At 41.9% G+C, this 27,238-nt stretch overlaps 2 protein-coding genes across 2 annotated transcripts in view; both read right to left on the reverse strand.

Annotated features, from left to right (window-relative positions):
* Positions 1-8,832, reverse strand: part of itgb5 (integrin, beta 5) — a 67,837-nt gene extending 59,005 nt beyond the window's left edge. The window contains exons 1-6 of the mRNA XM_078262564.1: positions 8,010-8,832; positions 7,189-7,274; positions 6,820-7,027; positions 6,379-6,628; positions 5,051-5,219; positions 1,861-2,022 (exon numbers count right to left, since the gene is read on the reverse strand). Coding sequence (XP_078118690.1) covers positions 1,861-2,022; positions 5,051-5,219; positions 6,379-6,628; positions 6,820-7,027; positions 7,189-7,274; positions 8,010-8,088 — 954 coding nt within the window. The 5' untranslated portion in view covers positions 8,089-8,832. The remainder of the gene's footprint in view (positions 1-1,860; positions 2,023-5,050; positions 5,220-6,378; positions 6,629-6,819; positions 7,028-7,188; positions 7,275-8,009) is intronic.
* Positions 8,833-10,242: 1,410 nt separating this feature from the next.
* rbm44 (RNA binding motif protein 44) lies at positions 10,243-20,426 on the reverse strand. The gene is made up of 21 exons (XM_078262934.1): positions 20,418-20,426; positions 20,156-20,312; positions 19,198-19,225; positions 18,990-19,096; positions 17,028-17,102; positions 16,882-16,948; positions 16,737-16,771; positions 15,186-15,400; positions 14,919-15,100; positions 13,966-14,527; positions 13,832-13,893; positions 13,588-13,737; positions 12,914-13,079; positions 12,777-12,811; positions 12,589-12,670; positions 12,355-12,475; positions 12,144-12,266; positions 11,983-12,050; positions 11,700-11,773; positions 11,229-11,451; positions 10,243-10,780 (listed from the first exon to the last, which is right to left on the reverse strand). Exons 1-21 carry the CDS (start codon positions 20,424-20,426, stop codon positions 10,466-10,468), a joined length of 2,856 nt encoding a protein of 951 aa, XP_078119060.1. The 3' UTR covers positions 10,243-10,465.
* Between the last annotated feature and the right edge of the window lie 6,812 nt (positions 20,427-27,238).

Here is a 27,238-nt window from a genome sequence, read left to right on the forward strand (position 1 = left end):
TCGCGACTGAGGTTAAAAAGGTAAATTATTTCCTTTCATAATAGAATTTCTACACTGTAGCTCTTCAGTCTATCAATCAGTCTTGATTTTGTTGAGTTGTGCTTTTTGTGGAAAATAAATTGGGGGGGAAAACAAAGTGGAAAAAAAACCTCCTGATTAAATAGGAGCACAGTGCTGTCCACATGATATTGATCTGTTATTACAGCATTAGTCATGTGGCATGTGAAGTAAGTAAGTTAGGAAGTCTTTTATTCTTGTTGTGCTAACAAAAACAATCCATTGGCTCCTGATTAGCAGCATCATATATCATATCATATCAAATGTGTGTCGATTGGAAGAGTTTGGTTGAAAATGTGGAGCAGTTTTTTTTTTTAAAGAGAAATATGTACGTCTGTATGCTCCTGAGCTGTGTATTTACAAGTCAACAGTCTATTCTGTGGATTTACTGGCAGCCTCCAGGTGTGGCTGTCTGTACTGGCCCTTCCCTCTGCAATTACCCCCGCTGGCTGGTGCTATTAATAAGCATTTGTTCTTCTTCAAGCTGCCGGGTTAAAGAAGAATTCAAAGAATGCCTCATTTTTACTCCAGCTGAATTCACTTAAGCCTTTCTTTGAAATAAAGACGGATTTAGCAAACATATTGAACTCAAATCCAGAAATCAATGCTTAGATAAGGGCCAAGTGGAGCCAGTTATCCACACACAAGGGTAGCAAGTTCAACAAATCAGAGTATCTTTTAGTCATTAACAGCTGGGTTTTGTACGGAAAAGTATATCTGAGGTTTATTGAACAATGGCAATGCTTGTTACAGTAAGTTCCAGGTTTCAACTTTTTTTAAAACAATTAAAAGCTGCAGAGTGAATTTCTTGCTATAAAATATCTATATAAGATAATTCATAATTTATAAGATTAAAATTAAAAAATGAGTGAGTAGCTAGTACAAATTTTACAGAGGACTGTTTTATGCATCGTGTTGCTGAAAATAACAGCGCTCCTCTTTTTCTCTTAAGGATACTGGCTAATGTAACTTTTATTACCTCCACCATGGAGGGAGGGAGGGAGGGAGGGAGTGTCTGTCTGAGTGTCTGTCTGTCTGTCTGTCTGTCTGTAGGATTAGAGAAAAACTACTGGCCCCGATTTTCATGACACATGGTTAGTGGAAGGGTGTAGCACGGTCCAATGGGAAGAACCCAATACATTTTGGAGTGAAACTGAATCACAGGGTGGATACACAAATTATTTTTCACTTTTCTTGACATTGCTAGATGGGCTGTTTGTGCTGCATTCATGTAGTGTTGGAATAATGGGACAAATAAGGTCCCGACTAGGAAAACACTGCATTAACATTGTGAGACAGGACATGCCTTGGTGGAGGTCTGCGCTCTCCGAGATTCATAAAAGTCCAATCATTTGGGGGTGTCTGGTTATTAGCTCAACTGGATGAGTGTGCGCCCCATGTACGGAGGCTCGGTCCTTGTCGCAGCGGCCGCGGGTTCACTTCTGACCTGCGGCCCTTTGCTGCATGTCATTCCCAATCTCTCTCCCACTTTCTTGTCTTAATCTGTCCTATCATTAAAGCCCAAAAAAACACACGTAAACATGTTCCACCAAAACGAGTTCCTTCCCGAGACTATTTTGCAGCGGCACCGTGGCTCCGTCCGGCGCTTAGCACCGCCTAAGACGATTGTGATTGGTTTAAAGAAATGCCAATAAACCACAGCACGTTTTTTTCTCCCATCCCGGAATGCTGTGTGGACTAGCCAGACCCTCCTCCGCATTGCTGTGGAGGAAGGTCCTGCAATGCGAGACTACCTTCAGCTCTGTTTGTGAGCAAAACAACAGAAAGGGGAACTCTTCTTACCATCTTTTCGGAAGCGCTGTACTCGTTCTCATCATTGAGGTGACACTGTCCATCGTGCGGCTGGACGAGGCCTCCCAGCCTGCCGTCCAGAGCGAGGTGAGGAACATCGTCTGTGGCGAAAACCAGCAGGTGGTAGGCCTCTTTTCTCCAACCTATCTCCTCCTGTTTACAGGGTACAGCAGAACAGGAACTGAGTTTTTGTATCCTAATTGCATATGCTGTAGGGTTAATCTAATCAGGTTACTGTTATTTGATCTGATTATTAGTAGGGATGCACCGAATCCAGATTTTTGGGGTTCAGCCGAACACCGAATCCACTGGTTAAGATTCTGCCGAATCCAAATACCGAATCCTACTCCCATCCTCAGTCTCATTAACACAGTAAACACAGTAATGAACACTTGCAAGCAGGATTGAACAGGTGGCCGGCTAGCGTTAGCGTCATTACGTCGACCAGCGTAGCATGCAAGCGTATGGGTCGGTGGAAAAAAATTCTAAGGTTCGGCAGAAACCGATAACCCAATAGCCCAATATTCGGCCAAATCCGAAGCCGAATCCTGGATTCGGCGCATCCCTGATTATTAGGAATGCACCAAAGGATGATTTGGAAAACAGCCCGTATGTGTGGAGGCATTTCAATTACAGAGGACAGAAACAACATATCAACACATTAGTAAATGGCTTTCTATCCTCTGTTCAACAAACTCATCATCACTTTCCACAAGCTTCACAATCACCGACCCAAACACTCACAAAACAGAGCGTGTAACAGCTAGTTTTCTGCCGCAGTTCCATTCCTGGCTATTATCAATAGGAAACATCAGGCAAGGCAAGAGTGTTGACTAACGCATAACATTTCAGCCACTGAAGAGAGGGATTTTGTAATTCTTCAGTTCATTGTGTGGCCTGTAAAGTATACAATGGAGCTGTGGATGCCCCTATCAGAGGCCTCTTTCAAGAGGAACTTTAGCAAGGGTTTAGCAAAAGAGAAAATATGTTGTGTGAGAAGGTTGAGCTTTACACACACCTAAAACCATTTCCTGTGATTTGGGAAAGCAGTTATGTTGCAGGGAAATGAACTGTGTTCAACTCATGGGAAACGCCAGTGAAAACTTAAGTCAAAATCATCTCTAGTAGGATTTTTACAAAATAAAAGATGATAAATCAATATTGTCTGCTTCTAGAATTCCCCCTAGTAAGAGAGATATATGTGGGTTTGTTGTGTTATGGTTGTCTAAGCTACTGGATGCCTAACATTTCCCTCAGGATGAATAAAGTATCTATCTATGCTGCATAACAGCGAATTATCTTTTCTTCCATTAATATAAATAATTCTTTTTTTTTTTTTTTTTTGACCTGGACCCTATTTTCCCATGTTTTGTGTCTAAGTGACTGATGGGAACAACAATCTTTGACACATGTCCAGTATTAAGCGAGGTCGTTGCAGCGGCGAAACAGGCTGCAATGTAAGTTAATAGGGCAATTGTGCAGCTTGTATTTACGTTCACAAAAAAGTGTTCGTTTTGCCGCTGACAGGCTCAGATTAATATTCTAAGTGTCTGACAACGTTATGAAAAGGAGGTCGACCTTTCTGTTAAAGAGTAACATCCTTTTTTTAAACATAAAAACATCCGTGAAATTGCGTTGGCTAAACCCACCAGACTCAATGAAAATAAACAGTCATTTTTGCAAAGTAATTTTTCCCACAGCACTTTTGGTGAACAAAATTGACGATGCACATTTCCTCAATTTACATTGCAGCCAGGTCTGTGGCTGCCGGTAAAAGCGTTCACGCTTAATACTGGACCAATTTCAAAGATTGTTGTTCCCATCAGTCACTTACACACAAAACCATAGGAAAATAGGGTTCAGGTTGAAATAAACATTAGTTACACTTTAATTCCATTTATTTATTTTATATTCATGTGCTAACCTTGAAATTAAAATGCAGACCTGACTTATACTTTTTTTTTTTAAACATAAAAAAAAACCAGGAGTGACCCAGCCCAGCCTCCTAACCAGTGAGTGTTTGAAATAGTGCAGCACGAGTAAATTACAAGGCAGGAGCTACTTGGAGGGAGTCATTCTCTTCCTGTAGAAAACAATTAAACAGGGAGAGGAAACCAGGGATACGACTGGGCCTGCGGGTGACTTGTCCTCATGTTTAACCAGCTGCACCAGACTGTACTTCCTGTCTATCCCCCCTGGTGCTTTTAATTAACAAGCAAATAGGCCAGACGCTTGTCACGGGGGCATCTCAGTAGTTTAACAGCGGCTTTCCCCTCATTCTGAACTAAATGTGTTCCGTCACTAGGGTTGGGTATCGTTTGGGTTTTTTCCGATACCGGTGCTAAATCGATAAATTGGTGCCTGAACCAAAATATATATAATATACTTATAATGTATATAATATAAAATATAAAAAAGGAGCATAAAACTACAGCTGGCAACATTAAAGAACGGCTTGTTTACTGCTAAGGCCATATGGTCAAAATTAAAGAATTGATTAATAATGTAATAACAATGACTTATTTCACCAGTAAATTGCTGGTAAACGACAAAAACAAGCACCAGATGGGTATTTTCCAATAACTTTGAATGCACCACAAGGCTGGTGAGTTTCATGCGAACGCACCGTCTGTGTTGTTTTCCGACAACGGCAGCTGCAGACTGTTACGTCCCGGTGGTGGAATCCTCTACAGGGAAATACAGTCCCACTTTACACTGTTTAATGTAAGCTGTCAGCATTTTAACCATTGTGTTTAATCCAGCTACTAGCTAATGGTAACATAGTGTCCCGTGCAGCGATGCTTCTGGAAAAAAAAAAAAAAAGTCAGGCTCTGAAATGAGGCACCGAAATGTCCGTTCTTATTCGTTATCGTTACTACCGTTTACATCAGAACCGGTGCCCTGTTGGCACCGTGTTTCGGTACCCAACCCTATCCGCCACTCAATGTAGCCAAGTCAGGGTGCTTCTCAATACTGGATAAATGTAAGCCTCTATGAAGAAAAGTGATAAAGAAATGAGGGTGTTTGGTGTTTTATGCCCCCAACGTTGCCTTCCAGGCAGCGCTGCATGGAAGGCGCAAGGGTTAGGGTAAGGTGCCTTGAAGTCAACGGTCGCAGCGCTGCCTTGAAGTCCACGGTGGGGGCTTAAAACACCATCAAGCAGAAACGAGACACCTGTCACCTTACAAACAGCAGCCTGCAGGATGGCGTCAAATCCGCCCTCTGGCGCGTCCCGGTTGCGAGATACCATCTGCTTCTGCACCTCCTCGTTAAAACGGTCCACTTTATCCGTCAGCGAGAGGATGTGGCGGAAACCGAAGGTGGGGACACAGTTGGGGAACAGTTTGTATCTGTGCAGGGTGACACAAAGGTAGAGATCCAGATATATTTCCTCTGAATGTCACATCATGGCAATATTCAAAGCAGCAAAAAGGTTTGACCTCTGCTTATCTACACTATGCTGCTATTTATTTACATGCACATGATAAAGCTGAATTGATTTGCACAACATTCATGAAATATTTGCATCAATCCTAGCAGCATGACTTAAGACTATGTTTACTTTGATACCGGCTTAAAATGTAAATCTCTTCATGTATATACAGGATGAGCAATGGCAGAAGCGAGCTGGCTTGCTTAGGGGTCAAAATGCTGTCATCTATCCCTTGTGTTATTCCCCTGTCGTTATTCACTGTGTGACTGACACACACCCATGCACCCAACCAAAGCCATAACCTAGATGGTAAGTGATGCGTGATGGTGGGCGCTGAGTTAGTGCTGTGCAGTCTCACCTCCGGGGCAAACATCGTGTGCCACAGCTTTTTCTGCCTCTATCTGTTCTGCTCCCTTTCAGTTTGTCCTCATCAACAACTCTGAGGAGCGCGGGAGGAGAGGGGCCATCTTGCAGAACTGCTTATTCACACGGCTTTTATCAAATCTGAAAAATCTCTTATCCTTGCAGCTGCGGGATATCTAACCATACATGATTCATGAATCTGTAAAAATAGAATGTGTGGGTCCGTGTAAATTAATGTTTCAGGATTTCTCTTTCATGTTTCTGTGGCCCGTTTACGTCACGAGAGAGCAGTTATTAAGCTCAGTCTCACACAGTCCTGTTGGTAGGGCTACATTTAAACTAAAGAAATCTAATATCAAAGTATTTTTGAGCAAATATGTCGATGTCAATATTTCGGCGATATTGTACGGGTGACTGCTGGTGCATTCACAAATTATTTACAAAATGAGAGTTCTGATAAATAATCACCAATAATGTGGATATAATGACCAAATGTATAAAGGCAAATAATAGAACAGCTACAACAGTCTGGTAAGTTCGGAAAATGACATCACTTTACTGTAATGCAGCCTTTAACACAAGGAAAAGACAACACTTGTGTCATATTATGACGTTACGATATCCAAAATCTAAGACCCTAGCTGACATACTGTACCTATACTATTATTATATCCATTTAATCCTGCTTAAAACATCCTGCTGCCACTACCCACCCATTGCATGGATTCTCCTTATACTTGGATGCTGTGTAGGAGAAGGGGGACATGTTTTTGTCCACAAAGGAGCCAAAGCCCAGCCTGAAGTTGCTGGTGAGCTTGCTCATCTCTAGAGCCAACTTGGTGCCCAAGTTACGGATGGTGTCCAGATCATCTTTCATGGAAAGAGAGAGGTCCATCAGGTAGTAGAGATCCACTGGGTAGTCCTCCACCTGCCGCACCTGCAGCCCAAACCACGTCTGATCTCCTGGATGGGCGGGTGGAAAGAATCTGTCAGCTGGTTCACTCACAAAAAGCATGCAAGAGTCGAGGAAGGAAGCTTTGTATTATTCATAAGAAAACGTTTCTTTTTTTAACTGTACATTCTCTCTCAGCATGTGCAATGGTTGCCCATGACTCTAAATGTCTCTCTCTCTCTATATATATATATATATATACCTGGCCGCAGGCTGAGAGAGATCTTCTGAGGCATAATCTGGACGACGCCATACTGCGTCAACCCGGACCCTTTAGAACTCAGAGGCATGTTCTGCAGGACAGAGATGCTGCTGGTGGGGTACTCAATGAACCGCGCCTCGCAGCCCCTCTTCTGCAGGTTTTGACTCAAATCGCACCGTGATGTCAGAGTCCGCCCCCTCCCAAACTCCTAAAGGACGGAAAAACCACAAACCTTGCATTACGGACTGTTGTGAGTCAAGAAAGGATTATGAGGGGTTGAAAGATGACACGTGTGGCCTACAATAATGAAACGGTACGCTCTCTGCACAGCGCTTAAATCCTGAAAATAATGCAATAGGCGAGTTATACCTCTTGTGCGCACCAGGCGCAACTGCGGTGGATCAGGAGGCATTCTTCACAGGAGGTAGCGCTGCCACTCATACACATGTTAAGACCTGAGAAGGGGTGGGAAGAGATCATAGACAGGGACAGTTAGCACTGAGAGTGAACTGGAAAAACAATCACTACATGTATTTCCATAAGGACTTGAAGTTAAGAGACCAGAAAAAGAAAAAAAAAAAAAACAGAAACCCCTGTGCACTGCAATGCAATAATAAGTAATCCAATACAATACTCACTTTGTGAAAGTTATTACTCTCGTTTTGGTTGGCAGTTAGTCTGAGAGGGGTTTATTCAGCCCTGTGGTCACGTTTGAAGCTGTAGTTTGTAGTGTTGCATTGGAGTGCACTATATTATATAGGATGTTTCTAGTATTTCTATCTGTGTGTGAATGAGGTGACAAAATGTTTTGACATCCCACAGTAATGTAGCTCAATAACACAGAAACCACAGCCAGAAAAATCTGACACACTGCATTCATAATGCCTTTGACCTAAATGCCAATAGGGACATGCAAGTGTGTGTGTGTGTTTTAAACTGTATTGGTATCATACAATTCCTTTGTTTTGGGGGTTTCTCAGGGCCATCTTCTTGTTGCAAACTGCCAGTAAGTTTAACCAACCAAATGTTGACTTGTTTCCTTGCCTCCATGTGGCTCCAGTTTACAGTAGCTCTACTCCTCGTGTGTACCAAACACTGGCCCTCTGTGTTTGATGTTTAATAAAAAAATAAAACAGGCATGCTGATGGCAGAGAATGTGTTGCAAAGCAGACAAGCCTCCTTTGTCCTACCTCTCGCAGTGTGCAGAAATGTTTCCAGAAGCATGCAGCACAGAGCCGCTCGCCACATCCACGTCCCCGGGCTCCACATGGTGTCACTCGGCGTGTTTATCAACGCTTTGTAACCAGATTCGAATCTCTATTCGCAGCTGACGCCGGTTTATTACTTCACCATCGGACCTTTCATTGGGGTTTAGTCCTGTTGATGTGTGTAAACCACAACAGTAAAGTGTATTCAGACCATCTCAGCTCCACCGAAGCCCTTATTTTCGGCTCATAATGAAGAATCTGTAAATGCAGGGAGACTTTTCCATCGTTTTAAAAGTATGGAGAAAGGGAGCGCTCCACGCAGTCCTGTTGATCCGCTCCTTGAGTTTCTCTTTTTGGACGCCTCTACAGCTACAGCCTTCCGTGTCTTGACTACTTAACCCATAGCTGACAGCAACTCCCAAAACATTTCCATCGATTTCATGGCACTTTCCGGTCCGATCAAAAAACTGTACAAAAGGTGAAGTGGAAGAGGAAACACAAAAAAAAGGTCCAATAGATAAATAAATAAATACAACTCCACCAGCGATTTTCTTTCCCAGATTTGAGTGTTGCCTCTTCGGTTTGTCCGCTTTGCGTCCCAGCTGGAGTCTCCGCCCATTTTCAACTAGGGATTACATTAACCCATTCGTTGCTTCGTTGAACTCCTGGTTGAACTGTTGGCAGCAGATTGTGGCTGACACCCGCACAGCCAGCTGCCTTCAGTTGAGTTAGTTAGACCGCTAGTGGTGACTCCTAAGGTGTGCTACAGGAATTGTCAGGGGTCAAGGATTTGTTGCTGGAGTCGGCAGCAACATGACTAGCAGTAGGGTTGGGCATCGTTTGGATTTTAACAATTCTGATTCCAATTCCTCCTTTCAGTTCCGGTTCTCATCGATTCTCGATTCTGATTCTTTGAGGGGGGTGGAGTCGAAACGGGTCACATGCCTATTTTCACAAATAAGAGGAACGTTTTATTTTGATTCAATGGTGGTTTGCAGTTTTACAGCTTTTTCAATGTAAAATAAAGCCAGACTAGAGCGCTGCTTACTGTGCTCCCAAGGCTGCAACACAACAAGCGCCTGGCTGCTTCGGAAACCGAAACTTGCGCCTTTTAAATTGGGAAGCAATGCTCGGATATGAAAGCAAATCCTCTAAACGATTCCAAGCGATTCCAATAAAGAAACGATTCTACTGGAATCGTAATTTTTGAAACAATTCCAAGCAGGAATCGGTTCTCGATGCCCAATCCTAACTAGCAGTAGTAGTTCAATTTCCTCATGTGTTGTTTCTGGCTGCAGGCTGGCAAACTCCTCAAAAAACATCGCATGGCAGTAAAGTGTAACGGGGATGTGGTGCTCATTGGTATGGTACCATTAAAGAGGAGTCAATGTACCACATGCAACCTAGTCCTGATTGTCAAAGAGAGCCATCAACACCTGGCTTTACTTACCAGTCCCTCCAGAAAAACGTGATTATGCGATGGCATAATTCAATGCATAAATCAGCCAAAGTCCGCATATTACGCCGCATAAATTGCAGATTTCCGCACAAAATTGCAGATTTCCGCACAAAATATGCGGGGCTTGCATGATTTCATGATCCCTGCATTTTCGTTGCAAAAAAGTCACATATATCTTAGCAGAAAGTTGAAACGTGTTGCGTTTACTTCACACAAGAGCAGCCATTTCCCCCTGTTGCCATGGGAACATTATGAAGTGACGTAATTACGCGACGTGAACATCGAAAAGCTGAAAACCCCGCGATGAAACCATAGTTTTTGCAAGTTCCCGCAAGTTCATCGCATAAAATTGCATCAATATCCCGCATATTCCGTCGCATTTTTTTAAGAAAACGTGCCGCATAATCGAGGATTTTTGCCCGCAACAATCACAAAAAAAAACTCTGCATTTTTCTGGAAGGACTGACTTACTCAACTGAAGATTCAGAATGTGAAGTCTCATCAGCTCTCTCTCTGCATGCAGTTAAAGTGGTCAATCCAATTAGGACTATTAGTGAGAGACAGCCATTGAATCAAACACTTCACTCAGGGGCTCACACTGAGCACAACAAAGCTGAAGCTGGGGAAATATTCCAATGTGTTTTATTAACACAAATATTAAATCAAAATACAAAGCTGCTGTATGCAACCTTAAACACCATTTTAGAAATTAAACTAAATAATGTAACTGCCAAATAACTGGCAGAATAGGCAGTGTAAAGCCTTTAAACTTACAATGTAACAACTTTTGGAGAAAAAAAAAAAAAACTGCAATAACAATCTACTTAGAAAGCACACACTATGGCAGATTGTAACGAACAACTTTCAGGCAATCTAATTCCTTTAAATTAATTGCCTTCATAATACAACTGCCTTCTCCTTCTGTGAACTATTTGACTTGTAATGCCATTCAAACATATCACTGGGAAGAACAAAGATTTTAAAGCACTGAGCTTTGCTTCCTTATGACTGTATCGCTTGCTGGCGTGGTCAGAAGCTCGGACGTCATCTCCCGGATGGTCCTGAGGGGCAGGCCGCTGAGGACGCCCTGGTGCTTGGCCTTCAGCTCCATCAGAGCATCCACAATCCTCTGCCTTTCCTCGTCTGGGTGGCGCTGCGTCAGCTCTGACATCAGGATATCGAAGCTGCCCATGGTGCCATAGTGTTGGGGCACACAGGTTCCCTTCGCTGTGGGGGAGATTGAGACCACCTTCCTGTGCTTGATGCTGGAGCTAAGCGGCGGCTGACTTGTCAGCTAGAGAGAAGACAGAGAAATTAATTAATCCCAAAGCATTAAAAAAAAAAAAAAAAAAGAAAAGAAAAAAGATGTTTACATGTTCAGGATTATGTAAATTGAATGAACTGATCTACAAGGGCCATTATATTTTAGGGCTGTAACTAATGATTATTTTCATTATTGTTTTTTGTCTATAAAATGTCAGAAAAGAATGTATACATAAAAGAAAAGAATGTGTATATAATGTTCCAGAGACCAAGGTGACTTCTTCTTTTATCTAATGAAGGGCTCATTGCATGGGACAAATGCAGACTTAAAGAAATGCTATTGCTGATAATACAGCATGTACAGTAGGCAATTTCAAGAGACGTAATCCAAGATGCCACAAAACATTTTCTACTTATGCCCACCGGTTTCTCTTCATTACAGACAATTCATTATACATTTATCCTCCCCATATTCTCACCTCTCTTTCAGTGCTGCTGGAGTCAGTCTTGGAGGTTCGCGGTTTGTCAGCATCGCGTGAAGACTCCGATCCAGTGATGGAGGCTGAGGCCTGGCTCTGGCTCTCACCAATGGCTTTGTGGATGTGCTCCACATGTAAAGTATGGCTTTGCATGCAGCAGCCATGCAGCTCTCGCACTGCATCCGTCGCAGATTGGAGTCCATTTATCACAACTATGGCAACTCTAGGGAACGCAGCCAACGAGACAGGCAGTTGGTGCACTGACATTAATGTGTCGATTGTGGAAGCAAATTGCTGCTTTAACAGCTGCATGAAGGGTTTGACTTGAGGGTAACACAACCGTTACAACTGAGGAACATTTGTACTTTGAGATGCAACAACACATGAATCTAAGACATGGACGATATAAAATAATGTCACAAGTAAAGTGTGTTGCAATGGATGTTCTCAGACAGCAGAGCAGCCGCTCACCTCACATCATTCTTTAAAGCGGGAAAGCTGACCTCAGACACATGGTATTTCTCAAACCACTGCATCACATTACTCTGGCAAGACACAAGTTTCAGTTAAAGCCTGTAGTGCCATCTGCTGGCTATAATGGCACTATACAATGCAATAGGGTTAAAAAAAATTATCTGAAAAATGTCCAACATATATTCATATTGAATTACATATGACAACAATTACAGCACAGATTCTCATGAGTACAGCTTTGAGATGGTAATGTATGAGCAGCAGAAATGTACAAACTCACCTCTGTCACATGACTGGGTAGGTTGGAAACACAGAGTACTGAGCTTTTGACCTCCGTGCTGGCTGATTCTGCGATTAAAACAAATTCTCCTCTAAGGAATTGATGCAAAAATCGCTACATGTGCAGCTATAGCGCTTTAGCTGTATTCACTGACCACTTACCATTGGTCTTATCCTTTGCGATCACTGTCGTGTCCTGTCCTGTCTGAGTAGCTACTGCAGGCTTCACGTCTTCTTCAGCATCGTACCATGCCTCGGATGTGTTGAGCTCTTTGCACTCAGCCGCTGTACACACAAAGAATGACACGTCTTTCACTTAATCAGCTACTTTCCTGGTAATTATCTCAAATGTGAGTGGGATGCTTTTGCTTACTCGTCTGCCTTTCTGCTGGCTTGTGTGCATTACGGATAGCGCCTCTATCCTGGCCGACAAGAGTGACGGCTCTCATCGCTTCTCTGTCCTCCTTGATCTCTTTTTCCTCTCTTTGACTGGGCTGGGAAAGAAATGAGCCAAACACCAGAGTTGAGGTCTAAATGCCAAATTAGCGGCAATAAAGCAACACCTAGCTGCTCACGGGTTTGGTCTCCGTGTGTAGCATGAGAATACCTGGCAGCCATTTCTGCTTTGATCATCGGGACATCCATTTTCTTCAACGGATGTATCATGTTTCTGTGGCTCCTGGGAGCTCCTTGGGGATCAAAAAACAACAACATTACAGCATCTAGAGAGTCTAGTCTCCTAAACCGTTCAAATTGAATTACATCAGACACACACGCACGTCTGTGCTTACATACCAAGATGGAACATTTCCCAGCACATCATCAATGATCTGAACAGGCACGACAGAAAATCAAGAGCATTAATATCAGAGCTGTGGATAAACTATATGAACTCAAGAATGTATTATTTAATATCCAGTTAGTAGGCTTACCTGTGCAGGGATGTAACTTGCACCTGTGGTTATCTTCTCCGAATCAACAGACAAAGGCTTGAGTTGCTCCAGAGGAACCCCCGTCGAGATCTTATCTCTCATCTGATTATAGTCAGATTCCAGTTTTTGCAGAACACTTACAATGTCTACAGGAGGGTTGTTTGGCCTAAAGAGAGAGGGGAATAATAAATATTAGTTGGCCTGAACAGCTGGCCTTTTTTCAAAAATCCTTTTTACAAAATCCATCTGGATGAATATATCACATCAGAGCAGGAGTCCGCAACCTTTTTAATATGGAGTGCCATTTTAAAATGTTCTCGTTAATAAGTGTGTGCCTCATCAGCATCGAGCCTGCCATCATCTACCGAGCCTGCTCAGGTAGTGTCATTTTTCCCTTCACGACGCATTCGGTGAAGAACGCAACGAGCCAATCAGAGGGGGGGGAGACAATTAAATGACTGTCAATGGCTGTGAAAGAGTGCATTTGGCATGTGGATTGGAACATTTCCAAAAAAAAACCTCTTACACACTCTCACACTTATTGCTTGGTGTGGTTAACCAAACATTGGTTAAGCTACTACGTGACATGGGGGCACACGTGCCTAAGATGTGCTGACCGTCTCAGTGGAAGAGCAAAGGTAAATTCTGATCAATATTGATCGACGTCTCCTTACACTGACGTGGCCTGTCCTCCCTCAGCAGAGGTATAGTAGAGTCTCCAGCAGTGCTGTCTGCACATGCTGTACTGCAGGGCCAGAAGGGCCAGCTCTGCCTGCTGAGCACGCTGGATACAGTCACATTCCTTTCTTACTTTACAACCCAAACTGGAGAAGAGGGACACAAATTACAGACATTAGTCCTACTGTGGAAGACATAACTTCAAGTTTAATGTACGACTATGTCTATCTGATACATTACCTTTTCCTTTTCTCTTTTTGCTTTCTCAGTTCCTCTTGAGCCATCTTTAGTTTGAGAAATTCCTGAATTAAAAAGAGGTGGGGTAACGTTTTGCTGGAGCTATTGTAATGACTGGCCTTTGGATTCAACCTTACCTCAGCGAGATAGTCCAGATCTGTCATGTGGACCTCGGTGACGACATGCTTGTCGGCCGTTTTTGGATTCTCAGTTTGGGTGGCATCCGACATGCACATTGCCAGCTCGGTGCCAACCATAACATCACAGGTAGTAGCGCAGGGCATAGTGGAGGTGTGCTTTTCTGCAGTGTTTTTCTTGACGACAGACTGGTCAGAATTCAAGGTCTCCCTGCTGGCTGCCAGTGCTTTACCATCGGCGGTGAGTGGACCTGACTGAACCCCATTATTTAGTGCTTTTACATCTTCGCTGGCCAGACAGACAAGTATGCTCTTATCACTCTCCATGATGCTATGGAAGTCGTCACTCTGATCTCCAAAGCTTAAGATGGCGTCGCAATCATCTACAGTGTACTCATTACCGTCGAGCTCGTGACCCTGACCCCCTTCCTTTGTGCCATTTTCATCAACTGGGTCCAGAAGAGGGCTGACCTGTTCCAGCTCAACAGCCTGGATAATGCTCCTGTCACAGTACTCTGTATCGTCCATTTCGATACTGTCAAAGCTGTAGTACTCAGGAGACCTGTAACATGAAACAATGTTGGTCATATCAATAAGGATTCCTATTGCCCGCCGAGATGAAACACAGAACAGTAAATTTCAAATGGTTTCATAAAATAAATAAAAAATACACTTCCTTTCTTTTACAGACAGGGAATAAGACAGACATCCAAGTCTAATCGTGTTAAGCCCTTAATTAACTACAAGCCATTCAACTACAAAATGGGCACGCCTGAGTGATGAGAAGTTTGCCCTGGTTGCTCTAGAGTTTTAGACTATAGTGCTCAAACTGATAAATTATAACTTTGTAATTTCCAAATATGTATATGTAAATTCAAAGAGCTTAGATGGGCATGGTTGATGCAAGAAATGAACAAATTACACATTGTGTCAGCCATAAGATGTGTACTCACTGTAATGGACTGACTTCCCCATATGTGGAGTTAGTACTCTGGCCTTGTGTCACTGCAGTCTGGCTGCTGAGCTCAGGCTCTCCGCCCTTGCTGCGTCTTTCCAGATCCATGTCCAGGGAGCAGTTTGCAAGAGCTGCTGCGCTGCTCGACAGCCACCTTGACGGGCCCTTCAAAGAAATTGTGTATTTTGCATTCACAACTTAGAAACCGCAGGGACACTACACCAGTGTTCTAACTTTAACCGTTTAATATACATACAGAAATCATTGCGTGTGCCTTGTGGTGGTTTGGTTCCTGCATGGCGGGGTTGCTGAAGGCTGTTTGGAGGCAGTCTTGCTGGTGAACAAGCTGTGTGGTGCGGCAGATTTCCTCCTGTGGTTGTTTTTGGGATCCGTCCCCATGGTTTCTACGGCCAAGCAGGGTCAAGGTCTCCCTTACATCATTGGGAAGCATCGCCAAGTTTTGATGACCATAGGACATGTCTTGCAAGAGAACGAGCCAACAAACAGAACTGTAAGTTGAAGCTTTAAGTTTAAAGGAGAATTCCGGACAATTTTTACGTTAATCTTGATCGCTATAAATATGCGAGTACTGTCGATAGAAAAAAAGAAGAAAAAAAAACGACCCGAATCGGTGCTGGCAACACAGAGTAGCTGCAGCTACGTCTACGAGCGTCCCCTGAGCTAAAACGGCACAAGTTTTAGAGTGCCTTTGTGCCTCTTAACAGACACAAAATGCAATTAAAAAAAAAGTTTTTTTTAGGGGGGAATAAACTTCAAGACGTAACATGACCTGTCCTCTGGAGGACACAGCCAGACCATCGGGCACTCAGTGGATTGTTGTCGGGATGATTATCACAGAAGCCTGGCTGAACACACTCATCCCCGGACGGCAGCTAGCAGGGCGAGCTAGCAGGGCGAGCTAGCTACCGGCAGGATCGAGACAGGGTAGGGGAATTTAAACAATGTCTGAGTTGAAAACGCATCTTGTTGTCACGTAAGGGCCCTGTTCATGTGGCACAGACATTTTAATTGCATTTTGTGTCTGTTAAGAGGCACAAAGGCGTAGCTGCAGCAACTCCCGTGTTGCCAGCACCGATGCGGGTCGTTTCTTTTTTTTTCCCCCCCCCTATCGACAGTACTCGCATATTTATAGCGATCAAGATTAAACGTAAAAATTGCCCAGAATTCTCCTTTAATGTGTAACGTAATTGCTGCCTACAAAACATCTTGTCTAATAAGATAAAAGTGGGCCGTTTCCCAGACGAGGATTAAGCCTAGCGCGAGACAATGATGTTTGTTGTTGACTTCTACATTTAGGTTATTCATCCAGGCAGTACAATGTCAAGAAGACTAAATGATTTATCGACTGGACTGAAGTTATAGACTTGTCACATATTTCTGTTACACTCCATTACACGGCTCAATCGCAGTCTGGAAAACTGGCTCTACGGAAACATTTGTGAAAATAGTTTATTCAATTTTTTTTTTTGCATTTTACTCACCGTTACTAATTGATGCAGGGTTAATTAAAAAGGCAGGGTTTGGATATGTAGGAGAAAGCTAGCAGCTTTCCGTAGAAAGCTTCTGTGTGATGTGTTGTGATTTAAAAGGGTTTTTCTGAAGCAGATATATAACCTCTGCTACAGTACATGTTCAGCTGTCAACACCACCACCAGTGACAGACTTGTGTAAATTATCTGAATATGTCTTGACAATCCCAGATATTTGTCTCTTTTAAAAAAAAAAAAATCATAATTAGCACCTAAAGAAAATATATCAAGAGCATCACTGCCAGTGTATGAGATTTGCAAATTACCAAATCTGCCCTGCGTTGCTGCTGAAGCTGTAGATCTAAACAAAAACAAAACAAAAAAACAAACATTTAAACAATAAAGTCACTGTAAAAAATGATTAAAACTTGAATCATTTGATGCAATGTGTTCTAAATTCACTGCATTTACTGTGAGACATGCATGGGCCTGCTGGATGTCACGGTTGGCTGGGCAGGTTGGTCACTTGCAAAGTTATCTGCATTGGGAATAATGAAACATATTTAATCTGTACACCGCTATTAGAAGATGTTATTATTTTATGAGACTTGACTTACACTTCACGTAAACATGATGCCGAGTCAGTTCTAGGGCGGGATGTCGATGCAGGAACTGGTGAAACCCTCCTTCATCTAGGAGAAAAGAAAACCATTACATTTGACTGGAAATAGGCTGCCACCTATACCCAAAATGTCCTTTCCTGTCTGCATGACACTGGCAGGTAGACATTGATTAAGTTTAGATTTAATAAGATTATTATAAAGGATAGGTGCTGTAACAATGGACTCCTTGTTTCCCCCAGCATAAATCTACTATGCATGATTAATAGATTAATTGTTTGATCCATTTGAAGGCATTTCTACATCATCAACCAACATTTGGTTTACAATTGACCCTTCGCTAAGCCACGCTCGAAAACCGCCACAGGCCAATCGTGGCTTAGCAACCGTAACTAGGCGCGGGAGGTCTGTCAAGCTTTCGAGCGAGGGAAACACCGTACGCCGAAGCGTTGTGCAAATCCGATACCCGGTATCCTAAAGTTTGGACGGGGTGGTGGAATTTTTTCCTTTCCCGAAACCAAAAACCCAAGGGGAGAAATGCCAGGCGTGGATCAAGCAGTGTGGGAGGCCCCATTCACAACTAGCTAAATGTCGACAGTATTCACAAAAACACAGCTAGCTAACGTTAGCTAGCTAGCTAACGTTAGCTAGCTAACTCAGCACAGCATCGCTTGGAAATAATGACGGTTCTTTGTTCATAATGCATATATTTGAACGTAAAATAAAGGACAACTCCGGCGCAAAACAAACCTAGGGGTTAATAACAGATGTGTACCCACTCGATTGTTCTCTGGGACATGTTTTCATGCTAACCAAATGTGTTTGGAGCTTGGAAACAAGCTAGCGTGGACCGCTGATTAGCTTACAACGCTAGTATTCGGGGCACAGGGAACGTAAAAACAAATCGCTATTTATGCCACTAAAAAGGCTCAAAATATCACCAAACTTCAACGGTAGCATAATGAGGGTACCTAAATGTTAACCGAAGCATTGAGAACTTTGTAAGTGTACAGACAGTTTATTAAAAAGGTAGATTATAAAGACAGTCACATTCTCGTATACAGGCGACCGCCGTCTTGGGAGCTCCTGTCTTTCTAAACTCTTTTTACACTGTCTGTACACTTACAATGTTCTCAATGCAATTTAGGGACCCTCATTATGCTACCGTTGAAGTTTGGTGATATTTTGAGCCTTTTTAGTGGTATAAATAGCAATTTGTTTCTAGTATTTCCCTGTGTCCCGAATACTAGCGTTGTAAGCTAACCAGCGGTCCGCGCTAGCTTGTTTCAAGCTCCAAACACATAGCATGAAAACATGTCCCAGAGAGCGATCGAGTGGGTACACATCTGTTATTAACCCGTCCTTAAGATGATTAAAGGCAAAACGGAGGCTCACTGACATACTTTAAAATATATTTCAGCATTTTGTTAATCGCTAAAAATATAAGCAGGAGAATGTTATCGTTGCAAAGTGTTCAAGCTAACGTCTTGCGTTTATTCCACAAGATTTATGGATAAGCTGTTTGATTTATAATTATTAGATTATTTTCAAATGTCACTTAGCCTGCTGTGCATGAACATAGCTGTTCCTCAATTTGTGCGTTTCCCATTTTAATGGTCAGCGTATGAGGCGGCTCACATTATTGCATGACCTATAGGCTTTAGCTTCAATTTTGATGAAATTATTCTCTAATCGGTTGCATATTATGTCGTGGATATATCCCTCGAATGCATACTGCAGTCCCTTTTGTCTTGCTTTCTCAGATATTTCACCTGTTTGCCAAAAATGACTAATTATCTCCTTGGGAATGTCTGACACCGGTGCATACATACTGTAATAGACGCGCCAGGCACGAAAGCTTGTCAGGCGTAGCAACAGTAATTAAGGAGGGCGGGGCTTAGCAAAGGGTCAATTAGGCTATATAATGACTTAGAAAAGCAGCCAATCACTCAAGCATACCTTGTATGATCTTTCTGTCCTCTGGCAACAACGAGAGATACCAACCCAGCAGCCTTTGGTCAGTTAAGGAAAGGAATTTATGAACATCCACCAACTTAAATACAGACCTGTAAAATAAACAACAGCACAGCTCTTGGTTATTCATTGTTAATCAGGGTCATTTTAGTACGTAGAGCGAGAGTGAGAATATAGTTAATTATCTGCATACCTGTCCAGCAAGAATTTCCTGTTCTCCTCTGGTGATGAAGAAACACAGTTAGATGAATGAATGGCATCCTTGCCCAAATTTGCTATTGATAAAAGTCATTTATTGCTTAGATTTGTTTGCAACGTTAACCCCTTAGCATTCTGCCCCCTTTTCTAGAGTGGTAGGGTGTGTTGATACATCATTTGAATGCTAGGAACCTGAGGATTCATTTGAATGTTGTCATGTTTTTTCTAGTCACAAATCAGGAATAAACAATTCACTTTGAAAATGTTTATAGGGTTTAGTAAGTTAGGATACTAGTTTATGATGGCTATTCTCCTGCTCATTTATAAGTCATTGCAGCAGTTTTGGGGTTGATACCATTTGGCACACCATTTTTAACCACTTGAGAGTTTACAAAACTCCATCCAAAATACCACATTAAGACAACAAGTCTCACGTTTCATGGTCTCACTAAATTGAAATGGCTACTATGGGGACCAACATCACACAGTAATATATTGCTCTCAATACATCCACAGAGTCTCAGCTTTTCAATCATACCCAATTTAATCAACTCCAAGACCCCAGTTACGTTAAGCAGAAACATTCAAATACTGCGTTTCAGAATAGGCGAAAATTAACGTTACACAGGTATACTGCATGAGGAAAAACTGCATGGTTATTGCCCAAACTGCATGGGTTATGGATAAAGCGGGCAGGTCTGTAAAGAGGAGACTCGTGGGTACCAATACAACCCATTTTCATTTAGATATCTTTAGGTAAGAAGCCAAGGGACCCCTTTGAAAATGACCATGCTAGTTTTCCCCTTTCCAAACTGTAACGTTAGCCCAATTTGTGGAGTATTATTTAGCCACCTTACCAATAAGCTAGCATGCCATGGTGGTTACCGTTTCTTAGATCGCATTGCTTCATATACACATATTTTAATAACACACTCCTTAGGGATGTAACTTACTTGGACTTGGCTTTTCAATCGCCGTATTGTAATAACAGGGTATCAGGTGTGAGGGCACCACCGCGCCCGCATACTCACGAGCCACGTAGTGCGGCCTAGGAATGGTCACCTCGTAGGGTAACGTGAGTAGAAAGGCAGGCCACACTGCCTGGAAAACAGTAATGGGTTGAGTGTCCGAAATAATCGTCCAAAATTACAATGAGGACTCGTTGAGGTCGATAAAACGGTTGGCTAACGTCTTCTTAATCATAAGTCTTCTTACCTGCTCCATTTTCACCGTCTTTACAAAAGAATTAAGAAAATATTAACCAAATAACGTTAGGGCGCTTCAGCTGGCTTTAGTTTGCGATTACGTTGCCGGTTTTCGAGATGGTGGCGTTAGCTAGCTAAGTAGCTAGCTAGCTAGCTAGGTCTGCACAATATTTACAGTCTGTGGTCTGCACCGGGTTAATCCGCCAATTAAGTTAATTGGTATCTACCGTGTGGTGTGTGGCTCCGTCCAGCTCCAGCCCAAGTTTGTGAATAGCCAAACAAAATATACCCCCAAAAAATTAAATGTACAAGAGCAGCAGTAACACCTGGATTGTCATCAGATCTGAACTGTTAGGAACTATTTCTTTAGTGAAAGTAGTTCCAACATTATTCTGTTTTAACGTTATATTTTTCCAGAGCAAGAGAGATATCTCAAAAGCTTGCCTTGGGAATCAAACTCATAATTATCCCCGTGATTAGATAGCTAGCTACCACAAGAGATACAAAATAATTTGGGGAGAAATGGTAACCTAGCTACCTCACATCTCCTGCCAGGCGGTGGCGCGACAGTTAGCAGTTGAGGTCTTACTCTTGTCCTTCTGATTTTTAATGGCGGTTGGAAACATTCTGAGGGTCACACATTTTAGTAACGGTAAACAACAAACCTCACTTCGCTCATTCCTTCAAAAGCTGACTTTAAGAAATTCTAATTTAAATAGAAATGTCTCCAATTTAAGATTGAATTTATTCAGGCATATTTATTGTACAGCTTCTTTTGTTTAATTATTTAACATGTAGGGGAGAGTAATAGCAAAGCCGGTCTATGGATCTTATTAGAAATTCTTTGGTAATAAAAAAAAAAAAGTTACATTTTCCTTGATTTCTTTTTTTTTTTTTTTTTTAATTGCCCTGTTGCTGAAATGTGCTATACAAATAACGCTTTCATACCTCAAAATCAGTTTTTTGTTATATATAAAAAACTTATGCTGAGGTGAAACAATCCAGCTAGTTTTCCACAGGGAGAGAGAGAATATACTAATGCTGCGTTCCAGACACAATTTTTAGCCCGTAAGTTACAACTTCAAGTCACGACTCACGACTTGGTAGCGTTCCAGGCAAAGTCACGTCAAACCCTTCTAGCTAGCATTAGCGTTAGCTAGCAGCTACCTACTGTTGACGTTAGCTAGCGCTAGCTGATACTAGCAATTTCTAGTCGGCAACATATTTTGGGCTTCATTTAATAAACATAACCTGCAGTAGTACACAATTGTATGTGTATTGTTTTGATTACAATGTGCGGAATTACTTTACGTTGCCTATTTATGTCTATTTATTTCTATTTCTCACTGTTAATCACCGGCGTTTGGACAGCATCGACAGGGGTCGACATTGTTGTTTATGTGTGTGTGACATCAGAACTGTAACTGGGAGTACAACGATCTGGTACGAGTTCACGAGTAGTAAGTTACGGGTTTGACTGCCGTTCCAGGGCACTTTCACGGGTAGAAGGTTGTGAAAACACGAGTTACGGGTTGCCTGGAACGCAGCATAAGCATGTTCAGAGTAAGTGTCATCACTCTAGCTTGTTTCGGATTGGAGAAATTGAGTGTGTTACAATTGCCCCTGGTCTCCCCTATTACATTTGGCCTCTTTTAAATGGAATTTGGTAAGGGATTTGTAGAAAAACATGTTTCCAAAGTAAGTTTTTTTACTAAATCTTCTAAAAGTATTGTTTTGGTATTAGTACTAAAACTTAATACACCCAGTTGAATTAAAAACAGATATGATTCTACAGGGCAGTTGCCACACAAACACACCTGTTGCTATTTAGTGGAGGATGCACAGTGCAGCAGAAGCAGCACAACTCTAGTCTAACTCAAACTTCTTCTGTATATTTTCTATCCACTCTTCTGGGGTTTACACTGGCTCACATGTACTGAAGAGGTCAAGGTCTTGTTTTTTTATCATTATCAAATCTTAGGTCTCAGGCTCCTTCTAACAGTGCTAACGAAATATGTATAAGAAAGAAAAGGAGGATCACACAAGCAACAACAAGATGAGAATCTATATACAAAGTAGTGTGAGTTAAAATAACAAAATGTAATACAATTTAGACAGCAATAGTGATGAATAGAGTGTAAACAGAAATAAATGCAAATATGCACAACATGATGGGGGTAATGTTGAAAAATGTATCTGCATAATGACAAGAATAAATATATGTTGTGAATATGTTACATTCTATTCTGTTAAAACTCTGAACAAAGCCTCTCTCGTCTGTTTTAATTTCTATCATAAATTGTAGCCCTGTTTTCCTTCTTGAAGATGTATCTGCGTGAACCAACCTTGAAACCAATCCTCCTTTCCTGTGGAGCCTCCCATCTTCCTACTCTCACGTTATCAAAGTGAATGGAGCGATTGTTAGCAAAATGTGTATGTTCGTGTGTTTCTCATTAAACCCTTAGAACATTTTGATCTGAACCCTGCTTTGTGTCACTTTGTTCTCAAAGCGCTCGCCACTGCTTTCAGAATCAACTCACAGAGGTCAAGCCAGTAAGATGATAGGATACGAACCACAAAACAATTGTGTTTTCTGTTGGAGATGGTAAGTCCCTTTGGGGTGGACTTTGGGCTTTTTCACTTTGTAAACCTATTACATGCACAAAAAAGAGATATATATATATATATATATATATATATATACAGATATAAATACTAAACAGGAATGTAATCAAATGTACTATTAGCATAATGATAAGTATAAAAATATACAAAGGTTAAAACACTTAGTTAAAACAGTTAGTATATAAAAAGGTGAAATGATGTTAGTTCACCAAATTAATAAATTAAAATTTCTCATATTATGCTTTTTTGCTTTTCCCCCTTTGATTGATTGTGTTATATATCTTTTTTGTGCATGTTATAGGTTTACAAAGTGAAAAAGCCCAAAGTCCACCCCAAAGGGACTTACCATCTCCAACAGAAAACACTGTTCACAAACTGCTCCAAACAGCTCTATTGTAGTCCAGCCTTTACTTCAGAGACAAACGTGGTCACTTTGTAACACACGTTATAATGCTCGCCTAGCTGCTAGCGTGGCACGCCCTCATGCTCTGCAACGGACTAGCTAGCAGTCCTTACTACTGCGCATGTGCGACTCCCAACAAAGATGGAACAGAAGTGCGATGTCTCACTCTGTAGCTAAAACAGAGAGCTCAACACACAGGGTGAAAAGAGGAGCTGCAGCAATGTGCAGTACAACAAATATATGGTGTTTTCTGAAAATTAAACCACATTAACCTATTCTGGTACAACCTCTAAATACAAGTATGAACCTGAAAATGAGCATAATATGAACACTTTAAATCCAGAGGATTAAATGTAGTGGCTGTATTGTTTTGCCAACAGGGCATTATCATGTCCCAATCTCATAAGTGCTACACATTATTATGTGCAGTTCAGTGCAGTTAAGCACTTTTCATTTTTGTGGAAATTCTATACGCAGCTGAGAGCTTCACTTCGCAACTACAACCACGATTCACTGAACAAAAAAAGAAAGACAGAAAGAAAGAAAGCTGCAGTGAATGTGTGAATGCAGCCCTGGTGTCTGGTAGGTTCATTGGGGAAATCATCAAGTATGCAGGACAGGAAGTGCTGCAATCATGCTTTTTGTGGCATAAACAAAGGAATTACTGCTTGTTTACTAGTGACTCCATCAGATAGACTTCCAAACAAGTGAAGTACAAAAAACCCTGCAGCAATGAGTACTAATTTGTAAAACATGTTGGCAAAGATAAAGACAACCCATATGTGATGATGAAATATTAAAGGACAATTCTGGCGACCAGTCAAACGACGAACGCCGTGCAACCAGTAACCAGAAACATAGCTCGCCTGTGGAAGTGTGGTGCTATTTTGACCCTTGTTAGTGGTATAGAAATAGAGATTTCTTTTAACTTTACCCTCTGCCCCAACGACTAGCGTTATAAGCTAATTAGTGGTTTGGGCTAAAACTGGTCACATTCTATTAGCATGAAAACAGATCCCAGAGAACGGTCGACTCGGTACACCCAGTACATGTAATTAACCCCTAGGTTCATTCTGCTCCGGATTTGTCCTTTAAGTTAATTTTTTACCCTGGAAACATCAAAGCAATCTCAACATTTAGTAGCTGTTTTGGATCGTTCTATCATATCACACAATGTTCCTCAGCAGATGAAGTTGCCCAGTTGTTAAGGAAATGTCATTCTTCACCTCATGATCTCTGGTTCCTCTTGACCAAAAACCATTTCTTAGTTTCCTAGTGGCTAAAAAGCATCATTGAACCCTGCAAAAACACTTCTTGTCAACCTATGTGTTCTTAAATTATATTTTGGAGGCTAAATTGTGCCGTGTAAGTCTATTTCTGCCTTGTTGTACATGCAAGATACCCTACTCATGTTCTGGCAGGACAGGTGCCCGTCCACTAGAGGGCAGCCATGGTTAATATAAAATAAATATGAGCTATCATGACAATCTGAAATAAATACTAACTTGTGGGTGGTGTGTGTGTGTGTGTGTGTGTGTGTGTGTGTGTGTGTGTGTGTGTGTGTGTGTTTGCAAGAAATCAGTTATGTAACAGAGTTTTCAGTCGCACCATGGTAATTAGCATTGTGCGAACACAGCGTGTTTGTCAAATAATGTGAAAGATTTGTGCTGTTCCCTTCCCGGCAGCATGACCCATATTTCTCAATAGTCGACGCCAGAACGGAGTCGTTCCCTTTCTCAAACTGCAGTAGATGGATTGGCTTCACACACTGAGTGCCTGTCATGGTCTGAAGATTCAGAGTTGAAACTACATTATGCTTCAGCTGCCTTGTCCTATATGTGGATCAATAATTTACTTGGAAGCAGCTCGTGCTCATGTGGTATTATGTATGTTGAAGGACTACCCATTTGGTATGTCCACTTTTCTCCCCGCTCAAGCCCAGGGCCATGCATCAAGCACTCTGTAATAGTGTATGTATTGATTTAGTGTGATGTTTATGACGCAGCCTTGTTTGTTTCATATGTGTGGCGTTCTAAATCTTTCCTCCAATGTGTAGCCTATAATATATTCTGTCCATACCTTACTGTTAGCCTTTGGCAGGTCAAGGAGGAAGCTTTCCGTACTGGTGATGGAGCGTTTCCAAGGTAATGGATCTAATTTCCTTAGCCTCACTTGCTCCAGTTAAATGGATCAAGATTATAATATTGGACTCATGGCTTAATCTTGACTGTGGATAAATGCAGCGTGGCTCTCACGATGGCAATGACGGTCGCTGGTCCACCACTTTGGCCCAGACTGAAATATCTCAAAAACCATTGGATCGATTGCCGTGCACATTTGTACAGACTTTTATGGCCCCCAGAGGATGAAACACTGACTCGTCCTCTTCTATGAGGTTGACACTTTGTGGTTTTGAGTGAAATATCGTAATGGATTACCATGAAATTTGGTACAAACCTTCATGTTCCCCACAGGATGGATTTGTATATCTTCAGGTAATCCGCTGAATTTTCATCTAGTGCCACCATGAGGTCAAGTGGTCTGGTGTTAGCATGTGGCTCAAAGTACAGCTGTTCCCTTAGTACAGCTCTCACAAAACCGTTAGCATGGCAGTAGACTCTTGTCTTGTTAAAACAAAGGATGACAAAAAATATGAATTAAGACAAATCCATTTAATCTGGAAAAGGCTAGTAAGCAACTCTTGAGTCGAAAAGCTAGTAAGTGGACTTCAGTGAGGATCTTTTTGTATTGGTGGTGTATGGGTGGCCTAGAACATGACAAATTAACAAAAAATCAGTGGATCACGTTAGTTTCACTGCAACACTGTGGCAGAAATCCAAGCATGTGATGTCTCTAATCCACGGTTTATGACACTTCTAAATAAGTTTGTCTGGGTTCCGTTCTCCTTTTTATTTATTGAGCAGTTTCCTGAGTGATACACAACAGTAGAAATGCATATTATTGTAGATATTGAAGTATGAATATTCATACCTTAGCTGTGGACATTCTTCAAAAGAAGCCCATAGTCCTCTTTTCAGATTCAGATGAAGCGATGCATCACTGTCACAAGATCCTCACTAAAGTCCACTTACAAGCTTTTTTAAACTCAAGGTTTGCTTGCTAGCCTTTTCCAGAGTAAATATCTTTGTATTAATATTTTTTGTCTCCCTTGTTTGAAAAAGGTAAGAGTGTACCGCCGTGCTAATCCGTGTTCACTTCACGGAATTCTTCTTCGGCGATTCCGTGAAACTGCCACAGATTTTGAGTTAAGGGGCCGTGTTCATTTCACGGGATTCTGTGAGATCAGGTTGCATTAGTTTGGATTAGTTAGGATTTTGACCTCATGGTGGCACTAGATGAAAATTCAGCGGATTACCTGAAGATATAAAAATTCATCCTGTGGGGAACATGAATGTTTGTACCAAATTTCATGACCAACAGCAGCGAGGAGTAAAGTTAATAAATAACAAACATCTGTTATTGGTGTTGGCAGCTGCTATACTCTATACTCACGCACACACACACACACACACAGGGCAGGGCACCTCCCATGAGCACACTAAAAGCTCTTTCATAGCATTCAAAGGCACTCTGCTCTCTCAATCAATGGAAAGTTGCCTGCCAGGCTGTGTTACTGGAGACCAGAGCTAAGCTTTTGCACTCTGTGGTTTGAGAAGGCTCTGACTCAACACCAGGCAGAGTGCTGCTGCCGGCCATCAAGACAAAGCCCAATTTTCCATCCATCCTTACATCAGCACTGGAGAATATACAGCATTGGCTGCTTAAATCGTGCCTATTATTGA

Source organism: Sander vitreus, chromosome 11 (assembly GCF_031162955.1).
Source record: "Sander vitreus isolate 19-12246 chromosome 11, sanVit1, whole genome shotgun sequence".
NCBI classification, from domain to species: domain Eukaryota; kingdom Metazoa; phylum Chordata; class Actinopteri; order Perciformes; family Percidae; genus Sander; species Sander vitreus.

Excerpts from the sequence above, each read along its gene's own strand:
- rbm44 (XM_078262934.1), bottom strand. Across the intron at positions 17,103-18,989 it reads GGACAGAAAGATCATACAAG|ATGAAGGAGGGTTTCACCAG; the intron begins GTATGCTTGAGT and ends CTTTTCTCCTAG. Across the intron at positions 10,781-11,228 it reads CCAGCAGCACTGAAAGAGAG|CTGACAAGTCAGCCGCCGCT; the intron begins GTGAGAATATGG and ends TCTTCTCTCTAG.